The sequence below is a fragment of the Narcine bancroftii genome, chromosome 2 (genome assembly GCF_036971445.1).
Source record: "Narcine bancroftii isolate sNarBan1 chromosome 2, sNarBan1.hap1, whole genome shotgun sequence".
In the NCBI taxonomy this organism is placed as follows: domain Eukaryota; kingdom Metazoa; phylum Chordata; class Chondrichthyes; order Torpediniformes; family Narcinidae; genus Narcine; species Narcine bancroftii.
The window spans coordinates 242,023,576-242,044,302 of NC_091470.1; the positions used below are offsets into that span (position 1 = coordinate 242,023,576).

Sequence of the window (20,727 nt, forward strand, 5' to 3'; positions counted from 1 at the left end):
TTGTTAAATACAATTTGAGAATATGGGTGGAGTTTAGAAATTATTTTGGATTTCAGGGCTTTTCTATTGCAAGTCCCATTGTGTCCAATCACCTTTTTTCAGCCGCCTTTGCAGGATTCTGCTTTTAATGATTGGTATAATTCGGGTATAAAATGTTTTAAAGACCTTTTTATTGCTAACAGTTTTGCTTCTTTTGAACAATTGGTTGGAAAATTCAATTTACCAAAACACCTATATTTTCAGATATTTACAAATCTGGCATTTTATTCAATCTCAGATCCCTGATTTTCCTAGAGCTCCTGAGGTGAATGTACTTGCTGCATTTTTAGAATACAACCTTCTGGTAAAGGGTTAATATCTGGTGTTTATGACAAGTTTAAGGCATGCCCCTTTAGTCCAAATTAAGAAATGCCTGGGAACAGGATTTAAACTTTTCGCTGGCCAATGAAGTTTGACACTCTATTTTCCAACTGATTAACACTACATCTCTGTGTTCTCGCCACTGTCTGCTGCAATTCTAAGTGGTCCATAAGGCCCACATGTTTTTTCTCAGATATAAATTCTCGTTGTGATAAATGTAAAATAGATGATCTTCTCTAATTCATATGTTCTGGACGTGCCCAAGTTTGGAAAAATATTGGAGAAAAGTTTTCTTTAAACATTATTGGTGATTCACAATTTAAAATTAGAACCAAATCCCTTAGTTGCTCTGTTTGGAACTAACACGATGTTTTCCTAACTCCTATTAAATGTTGCATGTTATCTTTTACATCGTTGCTGGTCAGATGGGCTATTTTGATTAAGAGGAAAGACAATACCCCACCTAATCATGCACAATGGCTAAGGGACACAATGTCCTGCTTAAATTTGTGGAAAAAAATGAGATACGCAATTAACGATTCAAACATTAGATTCCAAATGTTATGGGGCCTGTTCATGGACAAGTACCATAATTTCGAGGTTCAGCGTTAATGCGGAATTTTGGCACTGTGTTGTCCCACTTCAGAGTGAGCTACTTTGTTTCATCGACATTAACTTTCAACCTTATTTAGGGTCAGGCATTTGAAAAATTGAAATTTATCATGTTCATTTTTTATTATTATGGTTATGGTTTGGGAATTCATATGTATGATTATTCTCGCAGTGCTTTTCTGTATCTTTTTCTGTAGCACATTCCATAATTGTATTGAATAAACTTATTATTACTGAAAATCAATAAAATATATTTTAAAAAATTCTGCTTTATCTGTACATGCTCTTCCATGTAAAATAAATAATCCTCTTCATACTGGTAGTCAATGGTTTTCCCATGGCTTCATTGTGAGGTATGGTAATTGCAAAGTATCAGACAACATTTACCACAACTGTTGCTTAAATAGGGCTCAAAGAATTATAGACGACCCTTGCCATCCAGAACACAGATTCTTTGATCCATGACCATTAATGTCATGGATCATCAAAATCTGGACTACCAGTCTGGAAAATAGGGTCTTCCCATAGGCTGTGAGATTTTTCCAAGAAATCTACAGGCCCTTTGGCCCACAGATTGATGAACAATATCCTGTACCCAAGTAAATATCCCAAAATATTTATAAATGCATTTTAAGTGATAACTTTGTGATTATCATGTGTTGTATTGTGCGTCTATGTGTGTACACTAAAGTCCCAAGAAATGCTATTGTTACAAGCCCAGAGGACCCCAAAACCCAGCAGCAATAGATATTCACCAAGACAAGTGGTTACTTAAACAAAAGTTGCTTTTAATTATCTTTAAACATGAAAACAGAATCACAATTTAACTTATCACTATTAACTTAACTAACCTAACTTAACCCCCTTCTAATTCTAAGTGCACGTGAATGTAATGTGTGTGTAAGTTCAGAAAAGTTCTTTGGTTCACAGTCCAATCTCACTTCTCATTCCTCCAAGTTCACTGGTTGTAGGCAATTCTTATACTGTGCACAGAATTTAACATTTATGAAGTTCACCAGGCTTTGCTGCTTGAAAGGTAAATAGTTACCGCTCAGGAAAGTTCTTATCGGTTTTCAGAGAGAGATTTGTTGTTCACTGGACACCCACAACTGATTCCTTGTAACCAGCCACTTCAGTGTCTTGCTGAAGAAACTTGCCCCATCAGGGTTTTCCAGATGATAACCTCTTTCTTTCTGGTCACCACAGAGTTCCTTTTTGTTTCCCTTATTTCATGTGAAACATTAGGCAGCCAGTACTCTCCTCTTGCATGAACTACAAGGGCTTTGACCAGACTGAACTAAGTCACATCCCATCTTCCAAATGGGGTTTTCCACAAGCTTGCTAGCTTGTCCTGTTCCAGTCCCAGCTGCTGCTGACTGTAGAACTGAATTTTCTCTCTCTCTCTCTCTCTCTCTCTCTCTCTCCCCCTCTCCCCCTCACTCTCTCTCTCTCTCTCTCCCCCTCTCCCCCTCACTCTCTCTCTCTCTCCTTCTCTCTCTGATAGAAAGCCTGTTTTAATCTCTCTGCCTGCATTATCACATGACCCTCCTAGAACAGCAAGTTCCAGACAGTGTGCGGCTCTGACAAGTTCTTTCATCTGTTGCCTTTTGGTAAACAACAATCCATTAGTGAAGTCTCTTGGGCACCCTCCAAAGCTTTTGCAAAGGCTCTTGGCACTGGCCTGTCTAGCATGAGCAGAGTGCCAATATTTTAAATGAGATCTGTTTTAAAGTGTTTGTATGTGACCTATGCTTAAAAAAAACTGCCCCAATTTATCTCTCAAAAACATATCTATATGCAATACAAACACCACATAATCTGTCACACTATTTTGTCTGGTTATACATGTACAGTCAGATAATTATCTTGCAGAAACTGCAAAGTGGTTTTATTCTTTTCCTACTGTTACCATCATAAATAACCAGTCTAAATGTTGTATTAAATGGACATTTTGTGTGCTTCCTATCTGGTTTCACATTTTCTCAGAGGTGGAACCTCTGGAATTATTGACGACGTTTTCAGCACTATTAACTACCTGGGGAAAATGGTAGCGTGTTTTGAAAAAAAAAAACACTTAATTGACTTCCCCTGAGGCCAAGGTAGTATTATGTCCTAAAATCAGAAAATCAAAGATTCAGAACCACATTGCTTTTTCAGGTGAATGTCTAATCAGAGGAGTAAGAGCCAAAAAGTTCTTTAATCTTCTTGGCAAATGTTATCACTTTCACATTTCTCTGGAAGTTTTGGCATCCTCCTTGCACCTATGTATCTTTATTTACTAATATAACAGCGATAGAATTCCAAGATCACTTCCTGAAGATTTGCATATAAATATGAATTTCTAATGACTTTTATAGTTAACAACCCTGTCAAAAACCGAGGCAATCCTCAGTAGAAATAATTGGTCAAGTTTAGTCTTTTCAGTTGACTGTCTTCATTTGAGGGTAGCACAGTTGGTGTAGTGGTAAGCGCAATGCTGTAATAGCACCAGCAATCTGGACTGGGGTTGGAATCCCTGTCTGTGAGGAGTTTGTACGTTTTACCTGTGTCTGTGTGGGTTTTCCCTGGGATCTCCAGTTTCCTCCCACCATTCAAAACATTATCGCAGATTGTTTATCAACTGGGTGTAATTGGGTGGCATGAGCTCATGGGCTGAAAGACTCAAATTTAAATCTGCATGTTAGTCATGCAATTTGTTGTCAAAGGTAAATTTTTGCATGGGTGTTGCGAAGTTACTTGTATCGAGAGGCATTCGATTGTTTCAAGGAATTCTTAATGCTTTTGGACCAAGTAATTCTGTTGTATTTTTTTGTTCCAAGCACTGCTGGACCATGCATCTATTTTCATTGCCCACTTGAATTGTTCCTTCTTAAGTTAACTTACTGTGCAGTTAATTTATGGTCATAATTCCTTGAAAACTTCATGAATTGGATGTTGCACTACTCAAAGATTGGTCACTATCTGTTAACGTCTGCAAAGAAATAGGACTATATGTGTTCTCTTGGAGAAACGCCTTTGAAGTTATCAACAATACAGGAGTTGTGAAGTGGTTTTCATTTTTATTGTCAATTTGAATGTCCAGACATTGAATTTGAGGTTCATTATGAAGGAGCTTAAATTGATCAGAATTAATCTGTTAACATTTTAAGAGAGTCGATATTGACTGCTGTTTAAATTAAACTACAATTTTTAAAAAATCATGGCATATGATATATTTAAACTTTAATTGCATTGCTGAATGACCTTTATAAGGTGGTAGAAAGAATCTTGGATATAATTTACAAGGATACCTCCATACCTCAAATTAAAATGTTCAGCCTCCTGTACAGACCTAAATGATCATGCTGAGGAGAATCTTCCAAGACATTTTATTTTGGAATTACAACCTGAATTTTTTCTGTAGAGATCAGGGTTTTGATATGAGTTAAAACTCCAAGTTTAGCTGTGCTAAAAACCTGTGAATTAGAACCATAGAACACTACAGCACAAAAACAGGCCCTTTGATGTATTCGGTCGATGCCAAACTATTCTGCCTAGTCCCATCGACCCGGACCATACTCCTCCTGTCCATGTACCTATCTAATCTTCCCTTGTTTGTCGAAATCAAAATCTCATCCACTCCTATCTTTCCTATAGTTTAGGTAACCAAAACTGTACCATAAGACATAGGAGAGAATTAGGCCATGTGGCTTATCAAGTCTGCCCCACTTCAACTTCATTCTCATGCCTTCTTCCCATAACCTGTAATTCCTTTCCTGATCAAGAACAGATCAATTCTCCCTTAATTATCCCCATTGACTTGGCCTCCACAATATTCTCAGGCTGTGCCCTCTGGAACCAGACTCCCCCACCATAGGAAACATGCTCTCCACATCCACTTGATCCAGGCCTTTCAGTATTTGATAGCTTTCAGTGAGATTCCTCCCTCATCCTGCTATACTCCATTGAGAACAATTCCAGAGCCTTCAAATGCGCTTCATGTGAAAACCCTTTCAGTCTGGGAATCATCCTTGTAAACCTCCTCTGGACCCTCTCCAATGCCAACACATCCTTCCTTAGTTATGGAACTCAAAACTGCTCACAATATTCCAAGTGTGATCTGTCCAATGCCTTATGAAGCCTCAACATCACATCCTTCCTTTTATACTCTATCCCTCTCAAAAAGAATGCAAGCATTCCATTCACCCTCCTTACCACTGACTCTGCATGCAATTTTACCTTTTGGGAGTTTTGCACAAGGATACCCAAGTCCCTCTGAGCCTTCAATTTCTGAATGTTTCCCATTTAGAAAATAATCTATGGCTATATACTTTCCACCAAAGTGCATGATTATACACTTCTCTACACTGTACTCTATCTGGCATTGTATTGTCCAATCTTCTATTGTGACAGAGTATTTAGAGGTTACTTGGGATGAATTGCTAGAGTAGCTTGTACACAAACACATTTGAAAACACAGAATATTTGCAGGACTTTTGCAGAATGCTTTTTGCAAGAGGTAACAAAGTATCAACATACAGCTTGCCTGGGAGAGCATGTGATTTTTGCAGTCAGAGGCAGGACAATTTTGCTCTCTGAGAGAGGAGTCACAGAAATTAGTTCCAGAAGGATAAAGCTGGCAAACCTTTGAAAGACTGTCTGAAAGATGACCTGAAAGAAAGAGGATCATCTGGAGAACGCTGAAGGGGGAAAGTTTTGTCAGCAAGACTGATTGAGAAGGAATCAGTTGTGGATGTCCTGGAAAAGGAATCTCTGAAAACCAGCAAGAACCCTCCTGAGTGGTAACAAAGACTGATGAACTTTGTTAATGCTAACTTCTGTGCACACTATAAGAATTACCTGCAACCAGTGAGATTGGACTGTGATCCAAAGAACTTTTCTAATCTTAAATATACATTACACACACCTGCGCTTTGCATTAGAGGGGGATTAAGTAGGTTAGGTAGGTTAAGTAATAAGTTGAAGTTTAATTGTTTTCTTGTTCAATTATAATTTAAAAACTCCTTTTATTGAAGTAATCGTGTGTTGTAGTGCATATCTATTGCTACTGATTTTTGGGGTCCTCTGGACTCCATAACACTATCCAATCATTCTTGACCTTTTTCTCCTCATAGTACTCTGCTCAAAATACATGGGCCCCATTCCCAAGTGAAGCTGTGTAGTTTACTTGGTTTCTTCTGTACTACTTCCTACCAACTTTAAAAAAAAAATAGATATTTCATGACTTTAGACCCTGGCTAGGCTTAAATGTGCTGTGGCCCAGGAAGTTGGGGGGGGTGGAGGGAGGGGTGGGCGAGCACCATACGGCCCTCATTGAGAATGGCTGTTCTAACCTGTCCAAGTCCTTCTATAGACTTGTGGCTTCCTCAACACTCTGCCCCTCGTCTAATCTTTGTCATCTGTAAACTTGGCCACAAACCTATCTAATCCATCAACCAAATCAGACATGTAGTGCGAGAAGAAGGTGACCCAACACAAAGCCCTGTGGAACACCACTTATCCCCAGCAGCCAATCAGAAAAGGTGCCTTTTATCCTCACTCTCTGTCTTCTGCTGGTTAGCCAATCTTCTATCCATCCTAGTATCTTTCCTGTAGTGCCATTGGCTCTCATCTTGCTCAGCAATCCCTTGTGCAGCACCTTGTCAAAGGCCTTTTGAAAAATCTAGGCAAACTACATCCACTTACTTCTTTATTTGTCCTTTCTGTTCTTTCCTAGGCAGAATATCCCCTTCCAGAAACCATACTGACTTTAACCAATTTTACTGAATGTCTCCAAGTTAAAAACCTCATTCTAAATAATAGATTCTAACAATCACCATAGTCAGGCTAACGGGCCTATAATTTCCTGTCTTTTGCCTTTTTTTCTTAGAGTGGTGTGAGATTTGCAATTTTCCAATCCTCCAGAAGCATTCCAGAATCTAGCGTTTTTTTCGAAATATCACTACCAATGCCCCCACAATTTCTTCAGCTATTTTTTCAAAACTGTTAGGTGTACGAGGTTTACCTGGTCCAGGTGATTTATCTACATTCAGACCTTTCAACCTTCCCTCCGCCTTCTCCTTGGCAGTACCATCTCCATACACTTCTGCCCCTTGACACTCTTGAGCTTCTGGCACACTGCTGGTGTCTTCTGTAGTGAAGACAGATGTGAAATACTTAAGTTCATCTGCCATTTTTTTGCTCTCCATTACTATCTTCTCAGTGTTTTTCAGTGGTCCAATGTACACCCTCAGCTTTCTTTTGCCGTTTATGTACCTGAATAATCTTTTCACATCCTCTTTTACATTGCTGGCTAGCTTACTTCACTTTGTATTTATTTTTTCTCTCCTTATTGCTTTTTTAAAATTGCCTTCTGTTGACATAAAATTTTCCCAATCCTCTTGCTTCCTTCTAATTTTTGTTGTATTGTAAGCCCTCTCTGTATTGCTTTTATGCTGTCTTTGATCTCCCTTGTCAGACACAGTTGCCTCATCCTCCCTTTTGAATACTTCATCCTTGGGATGAATTTGTCCTTTGCCTTCCAAATTAATCTCAGAAACTTTGGCCAGCTCCTCCCTCTGTAGCCCCCTTTTGTTTCACTGGTGTACTAACATTCTGATTTTAGTTCTCTCTCTCTCTCTCTCTCTCTCTCTCTCTCTCTCTCTCTCTCTCTCTCTCTCTCTCTCTGATCATCTTGCATGTTGTAATATTGCTCTTTTTGCATGCTACTGTATCAGTTTTTTCTTTTTCTCTGTTACATCTTCCAACTTTCATGGCACTATTATTGGGATTTCACTGTTTAGAAGTGAAAGTGGTTCTTGTATTTTGAGCTCTTGAGTTGCATTCGGCTGGCACTTTCCTGTTACAAATGCAATGTTCTATTTGTTGACTTAAAAATCTACCCTGAATGGCAATCCTGTTAAAGAGTGGAGTAAACCTTAGTTGATGTCCAATTTTTTAGGTTTATATTGCTGTGACAGAGCAGAAGACCTTGCTTGTCAGGCCACATGTCGAAGAGTGTTGATGACAAAGTCCACTGATCAAGAAATTGTTGATGGACTTATTGAAGGCTGTAAGAAAATGCCTCTGCCTCAGGATCCATTATGGCAGTGCTTTCTAGAAAGTTCTGGATCAAGTAATCCAGACAACAGCACAAATGGATTGCCAGCTACAGCTGTTGATGGAGCAAAATTGCACTGTTGTTCTAAAGCAAATACTTCCATCTGCAGGTTGGTAAATATTTTCTATTTGCATTTCATATTTTAAGCAATTGCAGCCCATAAAATGTATAATATGTATAATGTATAATAGAGCCTGAGCTCCTCTTATTCATTTGGGTTTGGTGGGGCAAGTCTGATTTGATGGGATTCTACATGTTGTCAGAAGACCAATGAAATCGGGTTGACATGATAGCATTCAGAAATACTAATTTTGTTTTTCTTTCTAGAATTGCTGCTTGTCTTGCTGTTATTTAGGTCAGTTTCACTATCCCAAGCATTTTGCTTTTTGGAGAATTTTACTCCCTGCCAATCAGCTGGAAATTCAACATGCTCAAGAAGCAGTTACTTTTCCAATTGTTTTGTGTATACTTTGTTTTGGCTTTCATGATGTTTAAAGAATGTCTCAGATCAAGAGAGTGGCTCTTGTGGAGCCAATTTGTCTCTTAAAGGATGCAGTGCAGTTCCTTCCAATTAATGTTTTGGGATTTTATTAGGAAATGTGTTGTTAAAATAAGTTGATACTTCATGCATTCATCCTGAATTTTCACTGAGGCACATGTAAATTTGTGCCCACGTATCATTTTGAAAATAAGGGCTTGTTTCAAATGTATATTTCCAGAACTGTTTCAGTGGTTAAATTCCTCAGGTGTTTGGAAAAAAAATCACTTTCATAGTGAACATTCCAGCCCTAGACTCAAAATTAGAGCCTTACGGTAGGGAAGGTAAATGCATTCTCACTATATTGTCACACTCAGGATTCATATGAACATTAATAGATGACTCTTCCATGAACAGTAATCCCACCCCAATGATTTGGAAAGTCATCTGGTTGTGGTGCATTATCTTGGATATGTTCATTCTGAAACTATTCAAAATCTATTTATGGTGCTTGCCTTAATGCTAGTTGGATACAGTGCAGTTATATCACTTGTATCAATCAGCTGTAGGAAGATAAGTGAAGACTATGCCAAATTTATTCTTCACATTGGTTCACTCAATCTCAGCCTCAGGACTTGGCCAGCTCAATTGGAGATTGTACTAACAACTTGCACTTGAGATGGATGTTGAAGTCCCCCTTCAGAGTAGATTCTATGCCCTTTTACAGCAGCTTCAATAGATTGAATATCTTGTGGCAAATGGCAAGAGAATTGATGATGGTTTTGTGCTGCCAGTAATTTTTGAATTAAGGATTTGTAGGAAGAATTGAGATGAACAATTAAAGATTCATGGAAGAACTGAACTGGGAATATGGAAGTAAATTCTAGGTAGAGCTGATTCACTTTTTAAAGAATATTCCTGTGATCTGGTACTCCTGTCACAAGTTGAGGGGCCCAATCTGGGAAATCACAAATATGCAGTCAGGTTTGTTTAGTTAATGTATGAGAACCCATAATTGTGGAACTGCAGTCCCTCAAGGAGAAATCTCTGCAGTTATATTTCCTTTTGGGGGAATGTTGGATGGTGCCATTCATTGCAGACAAAGCCAATAAAAATATATCACGTTATTTAATGTGGAAATTGAACAATCTACAAATGCTCCATTTCCCCAAAGCCTACTATACCAAATTGAAACCAAGCCTGAAGGACTGACCAAACAGGAGGGATTTGTGGATTAAGTGAAAAGATAAGTGGCCCATCCAATTTGTTGCTTTAATGGTGCACCTGCTCTTGTCCCCATTCATTCAAGCAACTTCTTTGAAGAGGTAAGGAATTTTTTAAAAAAGAAGCTAATTTAGAGACAAAACAAATAGGTAAGTTGTTAAGTCCCTGGAGTTGTTCAAATAAGCTTCAGAAAGTTGGAAGAACTGATCTTACTATTCACTTTTAATCTCCTATAATTAAGATAATTTACACAAATGAGGCTTCTTTTGAAGTTCTTAAATCAATTTTTTACAAACATCTTGTGTAAGGAATTGTTATTCCAGATTTACTTTCTAACCTTGAGACAATTTCCTCTTTGACGTGTTTTTGTTATTGACAGGGATCTGTGCATTAAGTTGTACAGCACCAGATGGGGAAGCACAACTCACTGGCAGGAATTTGATAGAGTTTGTGAATATAACCGTCTGGAAGCTGCCATGTTTACGTGCCTGGCTGACGTACGGGAGCCATGTCAACTGGGATGCCAAAATCTCAAATACTGCACTAATTTTAACAACAGGTAATGCCCCTCCTTAATTATGTTAAAACCATTCATCATTAACCTTGTTTACACTTCTGTGAATGTTGATGATATAAGTGGGCTTTCAGAATGTCAGTGGATTAGTTTCTTTCATTGATAGGGTTTCTGGAATGTCAGCAAGAGGGGAGAATTTTGTTTCACAATATCTTTCAAAAAAAATTTTTTCAAATCCCAATGATTGCTTGTCCGGAGATGACGTGTTTGCTCTGCTAATTTGGTTTGTCAAGTTAATCCCTTGCAACCAATGTCAGTCTTTATGCCCCACTTCACAGGGTAACCTTGGGAGGTTCAAGGTAGATAAGAGTGAACCAGGACCATCAATCGAGTCACTAAAAATGCATTTGTTCAGGGATGTGGCCATCAATGGTAATGGGAAATAGTGGAAATTCTACACAGCATTGGAGGAAAGATTGAACACAGGTTGCTGGAGTATGAGGCAGTAGCTGTACTGACATTTAAATTCTTCAACAATATCAGAAAAGTGCAAAGTGAAACGCTCTTGATTTCTGATGTTTGCCATGTAACTGCATTTTGTTTGTAAGTGCGAGCCAGAGCTACCCGAGGTTCTTGTCTCACCCTCTCCCCCAGCCTATCAACTTTTGGTCTCCATGCTGTTCCAAGGGATGCTTAATGCAAGAGTTGACAATAGGACCCGTCTTCAAACTAATTGTATGAACTTTAATCTGACTCTAATAAAATTTGTAAATATAAATTTGTTTTCCATAAAATCTAAATCAAAAGTTCAAGCTGTCCTATAAATTGGAGAGAAAAAGATTGGTTTCCACATTGATTGGTATCTGACAACTGTAGATTCATATACTGTTAAGGTGTGATAAATAGATTGACTTTATTCAAATAACCAACAATTGTTAACTCTCTGCATGTGGGAGGGTATCTTATGAAAGAGGACATCAGAAGACTTTGATGATGCAAGGAGATAAAAATTATTTTAAAAAGGAAATAATTGCTTTGTGAATATCTTACTTGAAAATGTGCTTCATGGTATTTTAGATTACTGCCTTGACCGTTTCTTATATGAATGTTTCCTCCTCTGCATGGAATTTCCTTAACGTTGTACAAATGTTGGTTTGATTGCACTAAGAATTCTATTCTCTGTGGGTGTTTTTTCATGCTTGCAATCAGCTGAATTTGAGTATTTAATTTCACAATGCTAGAGTTGCTGCCTCACTGCTCTAGCCATAAGTGTTTTGTCCTGACTACCTATTATGGAGTTTGATTTTAATGTTCTTTTTGTGAGTTGCTTAGAACATAACAGTATGGTACAGGTCCTTCGGCCTTCAATGTTGTGCCAATCTATACAAACCTACTCAAGAAACTAAACCTTCCCCATCATACATCCATAACCCTCTATTTTTTATTACATCTATGTGCCTGTCTGAGTTTTCCCATGAGCAGTGAGAATGCTGAACAACCTAAGGAATTGCTCACACTAACCATCCAACCTTCTGAGACTCTCACTTGTACGAAACAATATTTGCTTTATGTGTCCTGTGTGACGGATTATATTGTGTTTGTATTGTATATAGATAAGTTTTTTGGAGATAAATTGGGGCAGGTTTTTTTTTAGTGTAGGTCACATACAAACACTTTAAAACAGATCTTATTTAAAATACTGGAGCTCTGCTAATGCTAGACCTATCTATTGCTGCTGGGTTTTGGGGGCCTCTGGGCTCATAACACCTGCATGTCTGTATGTGTGTTATGTCTGGTTGTGTGTTTGCATGTTTTGCACTGAGAACTGGAGAGCACTGCTTCATCAGGTTGTACTTGTACAATCAAATGACCATAAACTTGGCTTCTAAATGTTCCTAAGCACACTTTACTCTGTGTAATAAAAAAAAAACATATCCCTGTCACTCCTTTTGTCAACCACAGTTCTCTTATTCTACCACATTTTCCATCTCTGGGACAAACCTATCCAGAACCCTGCACAAATGGTCCCTAAACATTCTCCACATTACTTCTGTGCTTTTACCCAAGAACATCTTTTTCCATTTTAGTCTCCCCAGTTCCTGCCTAATCCCATTGTAATTAGCTCTTCCCCAATTAAAAACTTCACCATTTTGTCTACCCCTATGCTAAAGTTCAAGGAGTTGTGATCACTATCACCAAAATGCTCCTCCACTGTGAGATCTGTCACCTGAGCAGTTTCATTATCCAGTGTTATATTCAGTACAGCCTCTCCTCAGTCAGCTAGTCCACATACTGTGTCAGAAATCCTTGGACACTCCTGATCAATACTGCCCTTCTTGCTTAAAGGTGCTAGTAAATACTTGGGAAGTTGAAGTCTCCCAATACAACAACCTTGTTATTTCTGCCTACTTATCTGCTCCTCAGTGTCCCTGTTTCTGACTTCTACCCACACTGACTCAGTAGACAAAAATTCTCCACAGTGTAATCCCTTTCTTTAGCTGTGATAAGATCCCTGATTAGTAATGATACTCCTATCCCCCACCTTTACCTCCCATCCTATTTTTTTGAAACATCAAAACCCTGGCAGCTGCATCAGCCAATCCTGTCCTTGCATCTGTAATGGCTACAATATCGTAATTCCACATACTGATGCATGCTCTAAGTTCATCCTCGTTTTTCCAAATACTTTTGTGATGTGTCTTGTGAGTTACAACAAGCAAGAATTTCAGTGCATCTGTACATTGTACTTGTGTATATGACAATAAACTAGTCGTACTGGTTAGAGCATAAGTTTGAGCTAGTGAATGCAGAGCTGAAAAATTTGTGCTTGAGGAAAAGTGTGGTTTGCATGGCATCAGAGCAGATTTATGACCAAGTGGGTCGTTGTGGAGGGAAATTATTCCACTAAAATCTTGGCTGTGGATGATTATTGCAATGAATAGCCTCTGGCCAATTGCATTTGAGTATATAATGTTATGGGACCAGAGGACCCCAAAACCCAGCAGCAACAGAAATTCACCAAGACCAATGGTTACTTAAACAAAAGTTGCTTTTATTATCTTTAAACATGAAAACAGGATCAAACTTTTACATTACTATTAACCTCTTCTAATTCTAAGCACACGAGTGTGTAATGTGTATGTAAGCTCAGAAAGGTTCTTGGATTCACAGTTCAATATCACTTCTCATTCCTCCAAGTTCACCAGTATCAGGTAATTCTTATACTGTGCACAGAATTTAACATTTATGAATTTCACCAGGTTTTGGTGCTTGAAAGGTGAATGGTTACCGCTCAGGAAGTTTCTTATCAGTTTTCAGAGATAGATTTGTTCCCATTTGGATACACACAACTGATTCCTTCCGATCAGCCACTTCAGTGTCTTGCCGAAGAAACCTGCCCCATCAGGGTTTTCCAGATGATAACCTCTTTCTTTCAGGTCACCACAGAGTTCCTTTTTATTTCCCTTATTTCAAGTGAAACATTATACAGCCAGCCATCTCCTCTTGTATAGACCACAAGTGCTTTGAGCAGGCTGAACTCGGAAATCACAACTTGTTTTCAAAATGGGAGTTTTCCACAAGCTTGCCAGCTTGTCCTGTTCCAGTCCCAGCTGCTGAACTGTAGAATTCTCTCTCTCTCTCTCATTCATGAGAAAACCATATGACCCTCTTAGAACAGCCAACTGCACTCAGACTGCAGCACTGGACCTAATCTTCCCAATCCTTTCATCTGTTGCTTTCCAAAACAATCCATTACTCCACAGCAAGTCCAATTAACACCTACTTGTGAAGTCCTTACAGATATTCTTCAAAGTTTTTGCAAAGGCACTCGGAGCCTGGACTATTTGACTTGAGCAGAGCTCTGGCATTTAAATCAGATCTGTTTTGAAGTGTTTGTATGTGTCCTACACTAAAAATCCTGCCACAATTTATCTCCTTTAAAACCTATCGATATACAATATAAAACAACATAATCCATCACAAGAGCAAGGGGTTCGATACATATAATGATCAAATAAGAGAAAAACAAAAGGGATCTATAGAGTAACAATGAAGTCTTTAAGTGCCTATGTATACATGTATGAAGCTTTGGGGATAACACCAGGGAACAAGAAGCACTAATCACTCTCTAATTACTGGTGTTATGGGCTTGACAGAAATTTTGCTTCCCTTGAGTCGGTAATAAGAATCAAACATTTTTGGTTATAAAATTTTCAAAGGCGATGGAGAAAGCAAGCAGGGCAGAGGATTGCATGACAAACCAAGCAAACAATTACAGTACAGGTATTAAAAAGAATATCAAAGTTCCTGTTCAACTGAATCTCTCTGGACTATATTAGGGACTCTGAAACAATGCTGGGCATGCATCATAGACAGCCGAAAGACATGAAAGATGTGGCGAAGCATGGACAATTTAGAGGTTTGAGAAGTAATGGGGCTGTGAGAGGGGATTCCTGCAGATGGCCTCGAACAGAAGGCAAGACTGGGGGGTTGGCTAATGACAACAATAGGGAAGAGGGGATATCAGGTCTGGGGAAAGAGGTTGTCCTGTTCCTACTGGTCTCGGAGGAACTCGATGCCAGGCAAAGTTCTAAATCTTGTCGAGGCTTCTGGCCAGTCACTTTCTCCTGCTCTGTTGTTGCGTAGGATGAACAGTGTAATGAGGTTTCAATAAACCAGCACAAATAAACACATTTCAAACTCTCCAATCGACTACATTTATGCTCTCTCCACTGCTTGTCTCTCCGCACAAATTCACTGCATATTGGATCAATCTTTCCATCATCTGCTCTACTCTCTGCCCTTTCATTCTGGTTCCCAAGCCCCTGCCAAACGCCCTCAACAGCTCAAGCAAACCTACCTGTCTGCCTGGATGTTGTCCCCATGTGGTTCAGGTGCATTCTTTTCTTTTTATTTGAGGTCCCAGTGATCCACAAATCTAAACCCCTACCCCCTGCATTCATCTGCCATAACTTCCAATTCCTGCCTTTACTGGGGTGTAGCACAGGCAGCAATCCTGAGATGACCACCTTTGAGCTCCTGCTTTTTACCTTCCTTCCTAACTCCCTATATTCTCTCTTTAGGACCTCATCCCTTTTATTTTCTATGTTTTTGTTACCAGTGTGGACCATGACATCTGGCTGCTCACCCTCCTCCTCAAGAATGCTGTGGACTATCTGAGATGTCCCTGACTCTGGCACCTGAGAGGCATCCAGGAGTCATGATTTTGTGAACAGAACCTCCTATCTGTTTGCCTAACTATTGAATCACCAATCACTATAAGCCCTTCCCCTCTGAGCCAAAGAGCCAGACTCTGTGCCAGAGAGCTGACCACTGCAACTTGTCTCTGCTAGATCCTCCCCCGCCCACCCCCCCGCCCCCCACCTCACAATAGTATCCAAAACAGTATACTTATTGCTGAGGGGAATGGCCACCAGGGTTCTCTGCTCTGGCTTCCTATTCCTCTTCCCTTTCCTAACATTCCCCCCACTACCTGACTCTTGGATGTGACTGTCTGTTTATAGCTTCTCTCTATCACCCCATCTCCCTCCTGAATGATGCAGAGTTCATCCAGCCCCTGTTCCTTAACACAGTCTGTAAGGAACTGCAGCTTGATACTCCTCTGGTAGGTATCGTTAGCAGGGACACTTGTGCTGTCCCAGTTTCCTCCAGGCACTCAAGTTTCCTCTCGTATTCCAAAGACGAGTGGGGCACTATAAATATCCCAATTGTGAGTGGCAGAATTTGCGGAGGGAGAGATGATAGTAATATGGGGAGAATAAAGTGCAAATGGATGCCTGATGATTGGTGTGAACCTCTAGGCTAAAAGACCCATTTTCGTGCTGTATGACTGTAATATCAGTAAAGGTCAGTTCAGATTGCCACTACAATTCAGTTCAATGCAGTATATCAAAGGAACCAGTCAATCAAATATATATCACCATCACTGGCAATTTACCATTCTACACAAACAGCAAGTTAATTTTATGTTGTTCAGACCCACAGAATTGTTTCGAAGTTGCAATGCTCAGTCAGACCAGGGAGCCAAGAATGATATGAAACTTTGGGAAAAAGGGACCATCAAGATGCCATTTATGAATATACCTGTACAAAATATTAAGAACTGTCAGCCAGAAATGTGGAAAGCAATTGCCTGTTCATTACAAATCAAGCCATGCTACAGCAAGTCTGGAGGAAGTATCTGCAAGTAAGTTCAGTTTTACTCGAGCCCGAAGACTATACAGGGTTAGCTACTTCAAATAAGGTATGGTTACTTTTTAATGGCTTACGCTTTTTGTTTTCCATTCTCTCCTTGTCTATTGTATGTTTTATTTCATTGAAATGGTTGCATGCAACATTTGCTTTAAAGAAATTAATTTAATCACTTGCATCAAAATAGCTTATCTTCCCAACTAATCTGCACATCCTGAGGAACAGCGTCATTACTGTTATATAATCACATACCAATTGGGGTAAAACTGACAAGGCTGCTTGTGACAATACTCCAGATGTGGCCTTCCCAATGTGCTATATAAAGTGAACCCTCGCCATAAATAATTTATGATTAAATTCTTCTAGTAATTCCAGTCCTCTTTCCTAATTACTGGCTCTACTGGCATAGTAGCCTTTTGCAAATCATACACTAGATTATCCAGATCCCTCTGCATCTCTCACCGTTGAAATGACGAGTTTTTCCAACTAAGATGGTCAATTTTTATATTTTCCCGCAGCATACTCCATTTACTTGATCTTTACCCACTTGCATACCCTTTTTGATGCTTCATTATGTCCTGTTCACAACTCCAGGAAATTGAAGTTGTAGAGTTCAGAATCAAATTTATTGTCATGAATAGGTCATGAAATTCTTTGTTTTACAGCACCATTACAAGGTGCAAATATTGCTATAGATTATGGAAAAAATAAATTAATCCAAAGAGAATGTGTCTGTGGGTCATTGTCCATTCAGAAATCTGATAGCAGAGGGGGAAAAGCTGCTTTTTGTGCTGCTGGGTGTTCAAGTTCAGGCTTCTGTACCTCCTTCCTGATGGTAGCCGTGTGTATCTGTATTGATCCAGGAGGCTGCAATGTGCCTACATATAAGATGAGGTGCTGTTCCTCACACTTGAGTTGCACTTCAATACAGAAGCCTTCCGATTGGTTAGAGTGGGATGGAGACTTAACATGATGGGCAACGGGAAGTTCAGGGCTGTCCTTATGGACTGAATGCAGTATTCTGCAATGCAATCACCCAATCTGTGTGTGGTTTCCCCAATGGCAAATTGAGGTGAAGGTGCTCTTGCACTCAAGGCAAATACCATTAAACTGCTGTTACCATATTGTTACATGCCATATTCCCTTCCAGGCATGCACTTTAAGATCCCTTGCATAATTTTCAAGAAAAATGGCAGTTTCACAAAGTATACACAGTAAAACTGATTATCCCTCATCTGACCATTTGGCAATCCCAGTGATTTGGCATCTGGCAATTTATGATTCTCATACACTTTCTGGGGCCCTAGTTCCTACACACCCCAAGCACTCACTGGGGCCTCAGACCCCACACTCAGTGACCATTCACTAGGGCCTGTTTTCCATTACCCTTTTAAACTTGCCAGGATCACAATCTTGTGAAATTTAAAAAAAAATGTTGTGGAGTATGAATGAAGAGCAAATAGTAGTCCACAATATCTGCTAGTCCAGCACCAAAGTCCCAATTAACAATGCTGATTTACAAAGTTTTACCATCGTGACAATATACGAGATTCCTCAATCCAGCTTTCCACTTCAAGTCACAGTCTAGGTTATGAAAAGGTGTCAGGAAAGCTTCAACTTTTTAATAGCAAGTAATGTTACATATTAATTAGATTTTGTGTGAAGCAATTATAACAAACTATAGTTTGCATGATCAAGATTTTTTTGATCAGAATTTCAATATTGATTACTGACAGTTCTTACAGATTCCACAATGGTCAGACAGATGAATGCTCAACTAAGCTTTTTTTTTTAAATTTTCTATTTTTCACACCATAAATCACATTAGCCATGATATACACTATTTCTTTTTCACACATATACAGTGACTTTTTCTCCCCTCCCCCTTTCCTCCCAAACCACCCCCCCACCCCCCCCTCATCCATTTTAGGTATACAATCTAGGTTGCATTAAGCCAGTCAGACAATATTGTCATTCAACAAAATTACACCAGAAATTCTACTGAGTCCATTCTTTTCTTTCCTTCTCCTTCCATCAACTTAGGTACTGTTTGTCCCCGGTAGGTTTTCGCTATTGTATTTAATGTAAGGCTCCTATACTTGCTCGAATATTTCAATATTATTTCTTAACCTATCTGTTATTTTTTCTAATGGAATACATTTATTCATTTAAATTTAGTAGTTTCTTCCTTTTAATTTGGTTATGTATTCCATTAATATTTAAAGACATATAGTTCAGCGTAGCCCTTTTATATTTTGTTTATCTTCTCTTTCCGTTTTTCCATCATTACCTTTCCTCCTTTTCCATTTCTGTTTTCTTATTTTCAACTCTTTATAAGACAACATTCCTACAACATCCAACATTTTCCTTATTCTCCTATTTCTATCTTATTTATCCCCAATCTCCCCTTCACCTCCTGATTTGTCCTTTATCCCTTGTCGGACAACCACATCTCCCCTCTCCATTTGGATTTGCGAATCCACTCACAAGCGTCAACTGATTTTGCAGTGACCGCTATTTCCCCCCACCCCGCCTCCCCCAGAAAAGATTTCACTTTTCATATGTCACAAAGGACACTCTTTTAATTCCCTCCTTATTCTCTCTATTCCATTACCTTCCCTTATTAATTCTTGTCTATACTATCTATATTTTCCTCTAAGTACAGATACATTTATGTATGCTCATTGTCTCTATTCACTCTTATACCTCTTTACCTGCATACATATCAATCGTGATCATTTTTACTCTCATTACCCGTCTTCATCCCTCAGTCTATTTTTGTCTTTACCCGCATACATATCAATCGTGATCATTTTTACTCTCATTACCCGTCTTCATCCCTCAGTCTATTTTTGTCTTTACCCACATACATATCAATCGTGATCATTTTAACTCTCATTACCCGTCTTCCTCCCTCAGTCTATTTTTGTAATTGTTCTGCAAATTTTCGTGCTTCTTCTGGATCCGAGAATAGTCTGTTTTGTTGTCCTGGAATAAATAATTTCAATACCGCTGGATGCTTTAGTATAAATTTATACCCTTTCTTCCATAAAATCGCCTTTGCTGTATTGAACTCTTTTCTCTTCTTTAGGAGTTCAAAACTTATATCTGGATAAATGAAGATTTTTTGCCCTTTATACTCCAGTGGTTTGTTGCCCTCTCTTACTTTTTCCATTGTCTTCTCCAGTACCTTTTCTCTTGTAGTATATCTTAGGAATTTTACTACAATAGATCTTGGTTTTTGTTGTGGTTGTGGTTTAGAGGCCAATACTCTATGTGCCCTTTCTATTTCCATTTCATGCTGTAGTTCTGGACATCCTAGGGTCTTAGGGATCCACTCTTTTATAAACTCCCTCATATTCTTGCCTTCTTCATCTTCCTTAAGGCCCACTATCTTTATGTTATTTCTTCTGATATGGTTTTCCATTGTATCTATTTTTTGAGCTAGTAGTTCTTGTGTCTCTTTAGTTTTTTTATTAGATTTCTCCAATTTCTTTTTTAAGTCTTCTACCTCCATTTCTGCTGCTACTGCCCGCTCTTCCGTCTTGTCCATTTTCTTTCCCATTTCTGTTAAGGTCATCTCCATTTTATTTATTTTCTCTTCTGTGTTGTTTATTCTTTTTCTTAAATCCTTAAATTCCTGTGTTTGCCATTCTTTAAATGACTCCATGTATCCTTTAATAAGAGCAAGTATATCCTTTACCTTGCCTTTCTTTTCTTCTTCTATTTCTCTGTACTCTTCCTCTTCCTCTTCTTCTTCCTCTGGGTTGGCCATCTGTTGTTTCTTTGGTGCCCTTTCCTCCTCTTCTTTCTTGTTTCTATTGTCTTCTGTGGTCTCTTCTTGCTGCAGGTGTTCTGCAGCTGTCGTTGCCGGCTGTGGAGATCGACTCCCCAGCTGGTCCCCCCTCCCGTCGGTGTGTTTTTTTTCATTCGCATCGCGCACTTTTACTCGGCTCTGCGAGCCATTTTTGTAGTCCATTATTTACCGACCTGAGGGAGCGGGTTTCTCTCTCCGCAGCGGGCCTCTTTGGACAGGTAAGGCCTTCACCTTTTTCCTCCTTTGTCTTCTCTTCCTCTCTTCTTACCGTTGCTTTCGATTTTTCTTTTTTTGTCGCCATCTTCTTTCCACCTTTATACTCACTTTTCTGTAACTTTTATTTCTGTGCCTTTGTGTTTTTCTTTGTTTTTCCCGACTTTTCTGGAGAGGGCTGGAGTTCACCGTCCGGC

At 39.1% G+C, this 20,727-nt stretch overlaps 1 protein-coding gene across 13 annotated transcripts in view; it reads left to right on the plus strand.

The window, feature by feature from the left end:
- reck (reversion-inducing-cysteine-rich protein with kazal motifs) overlaps nucleotides 1-20,727 on the plus strand; it is a 198,153-nt gene that overhangs the window by 137,304 nt on the left and 40,122 nt on the right. For all 13 annotated transcript variants that reach the window (XM_069920608.1, XM_069920610.1, XM_069920611.1 and 10 more), the window contains 3 exons: nucleotides 7,913-8,180; nucleotides 10,153-10,332; nucleotides 16,286-16,495. In XM_069920608.1, coding sequence (XP_069776709.1) covers nucleotides 7,913-8,180; nucleotides 10,153-10,332; nucleotides 16,286-16,495 — 658 coding nt within the window. The remainder of the gene's footprint in view (nucleotides 1-7,912; nucleotides 8,181-10,152; nucleotides 10,333-16,285; nucleotides 16,496-20,727) is intronic.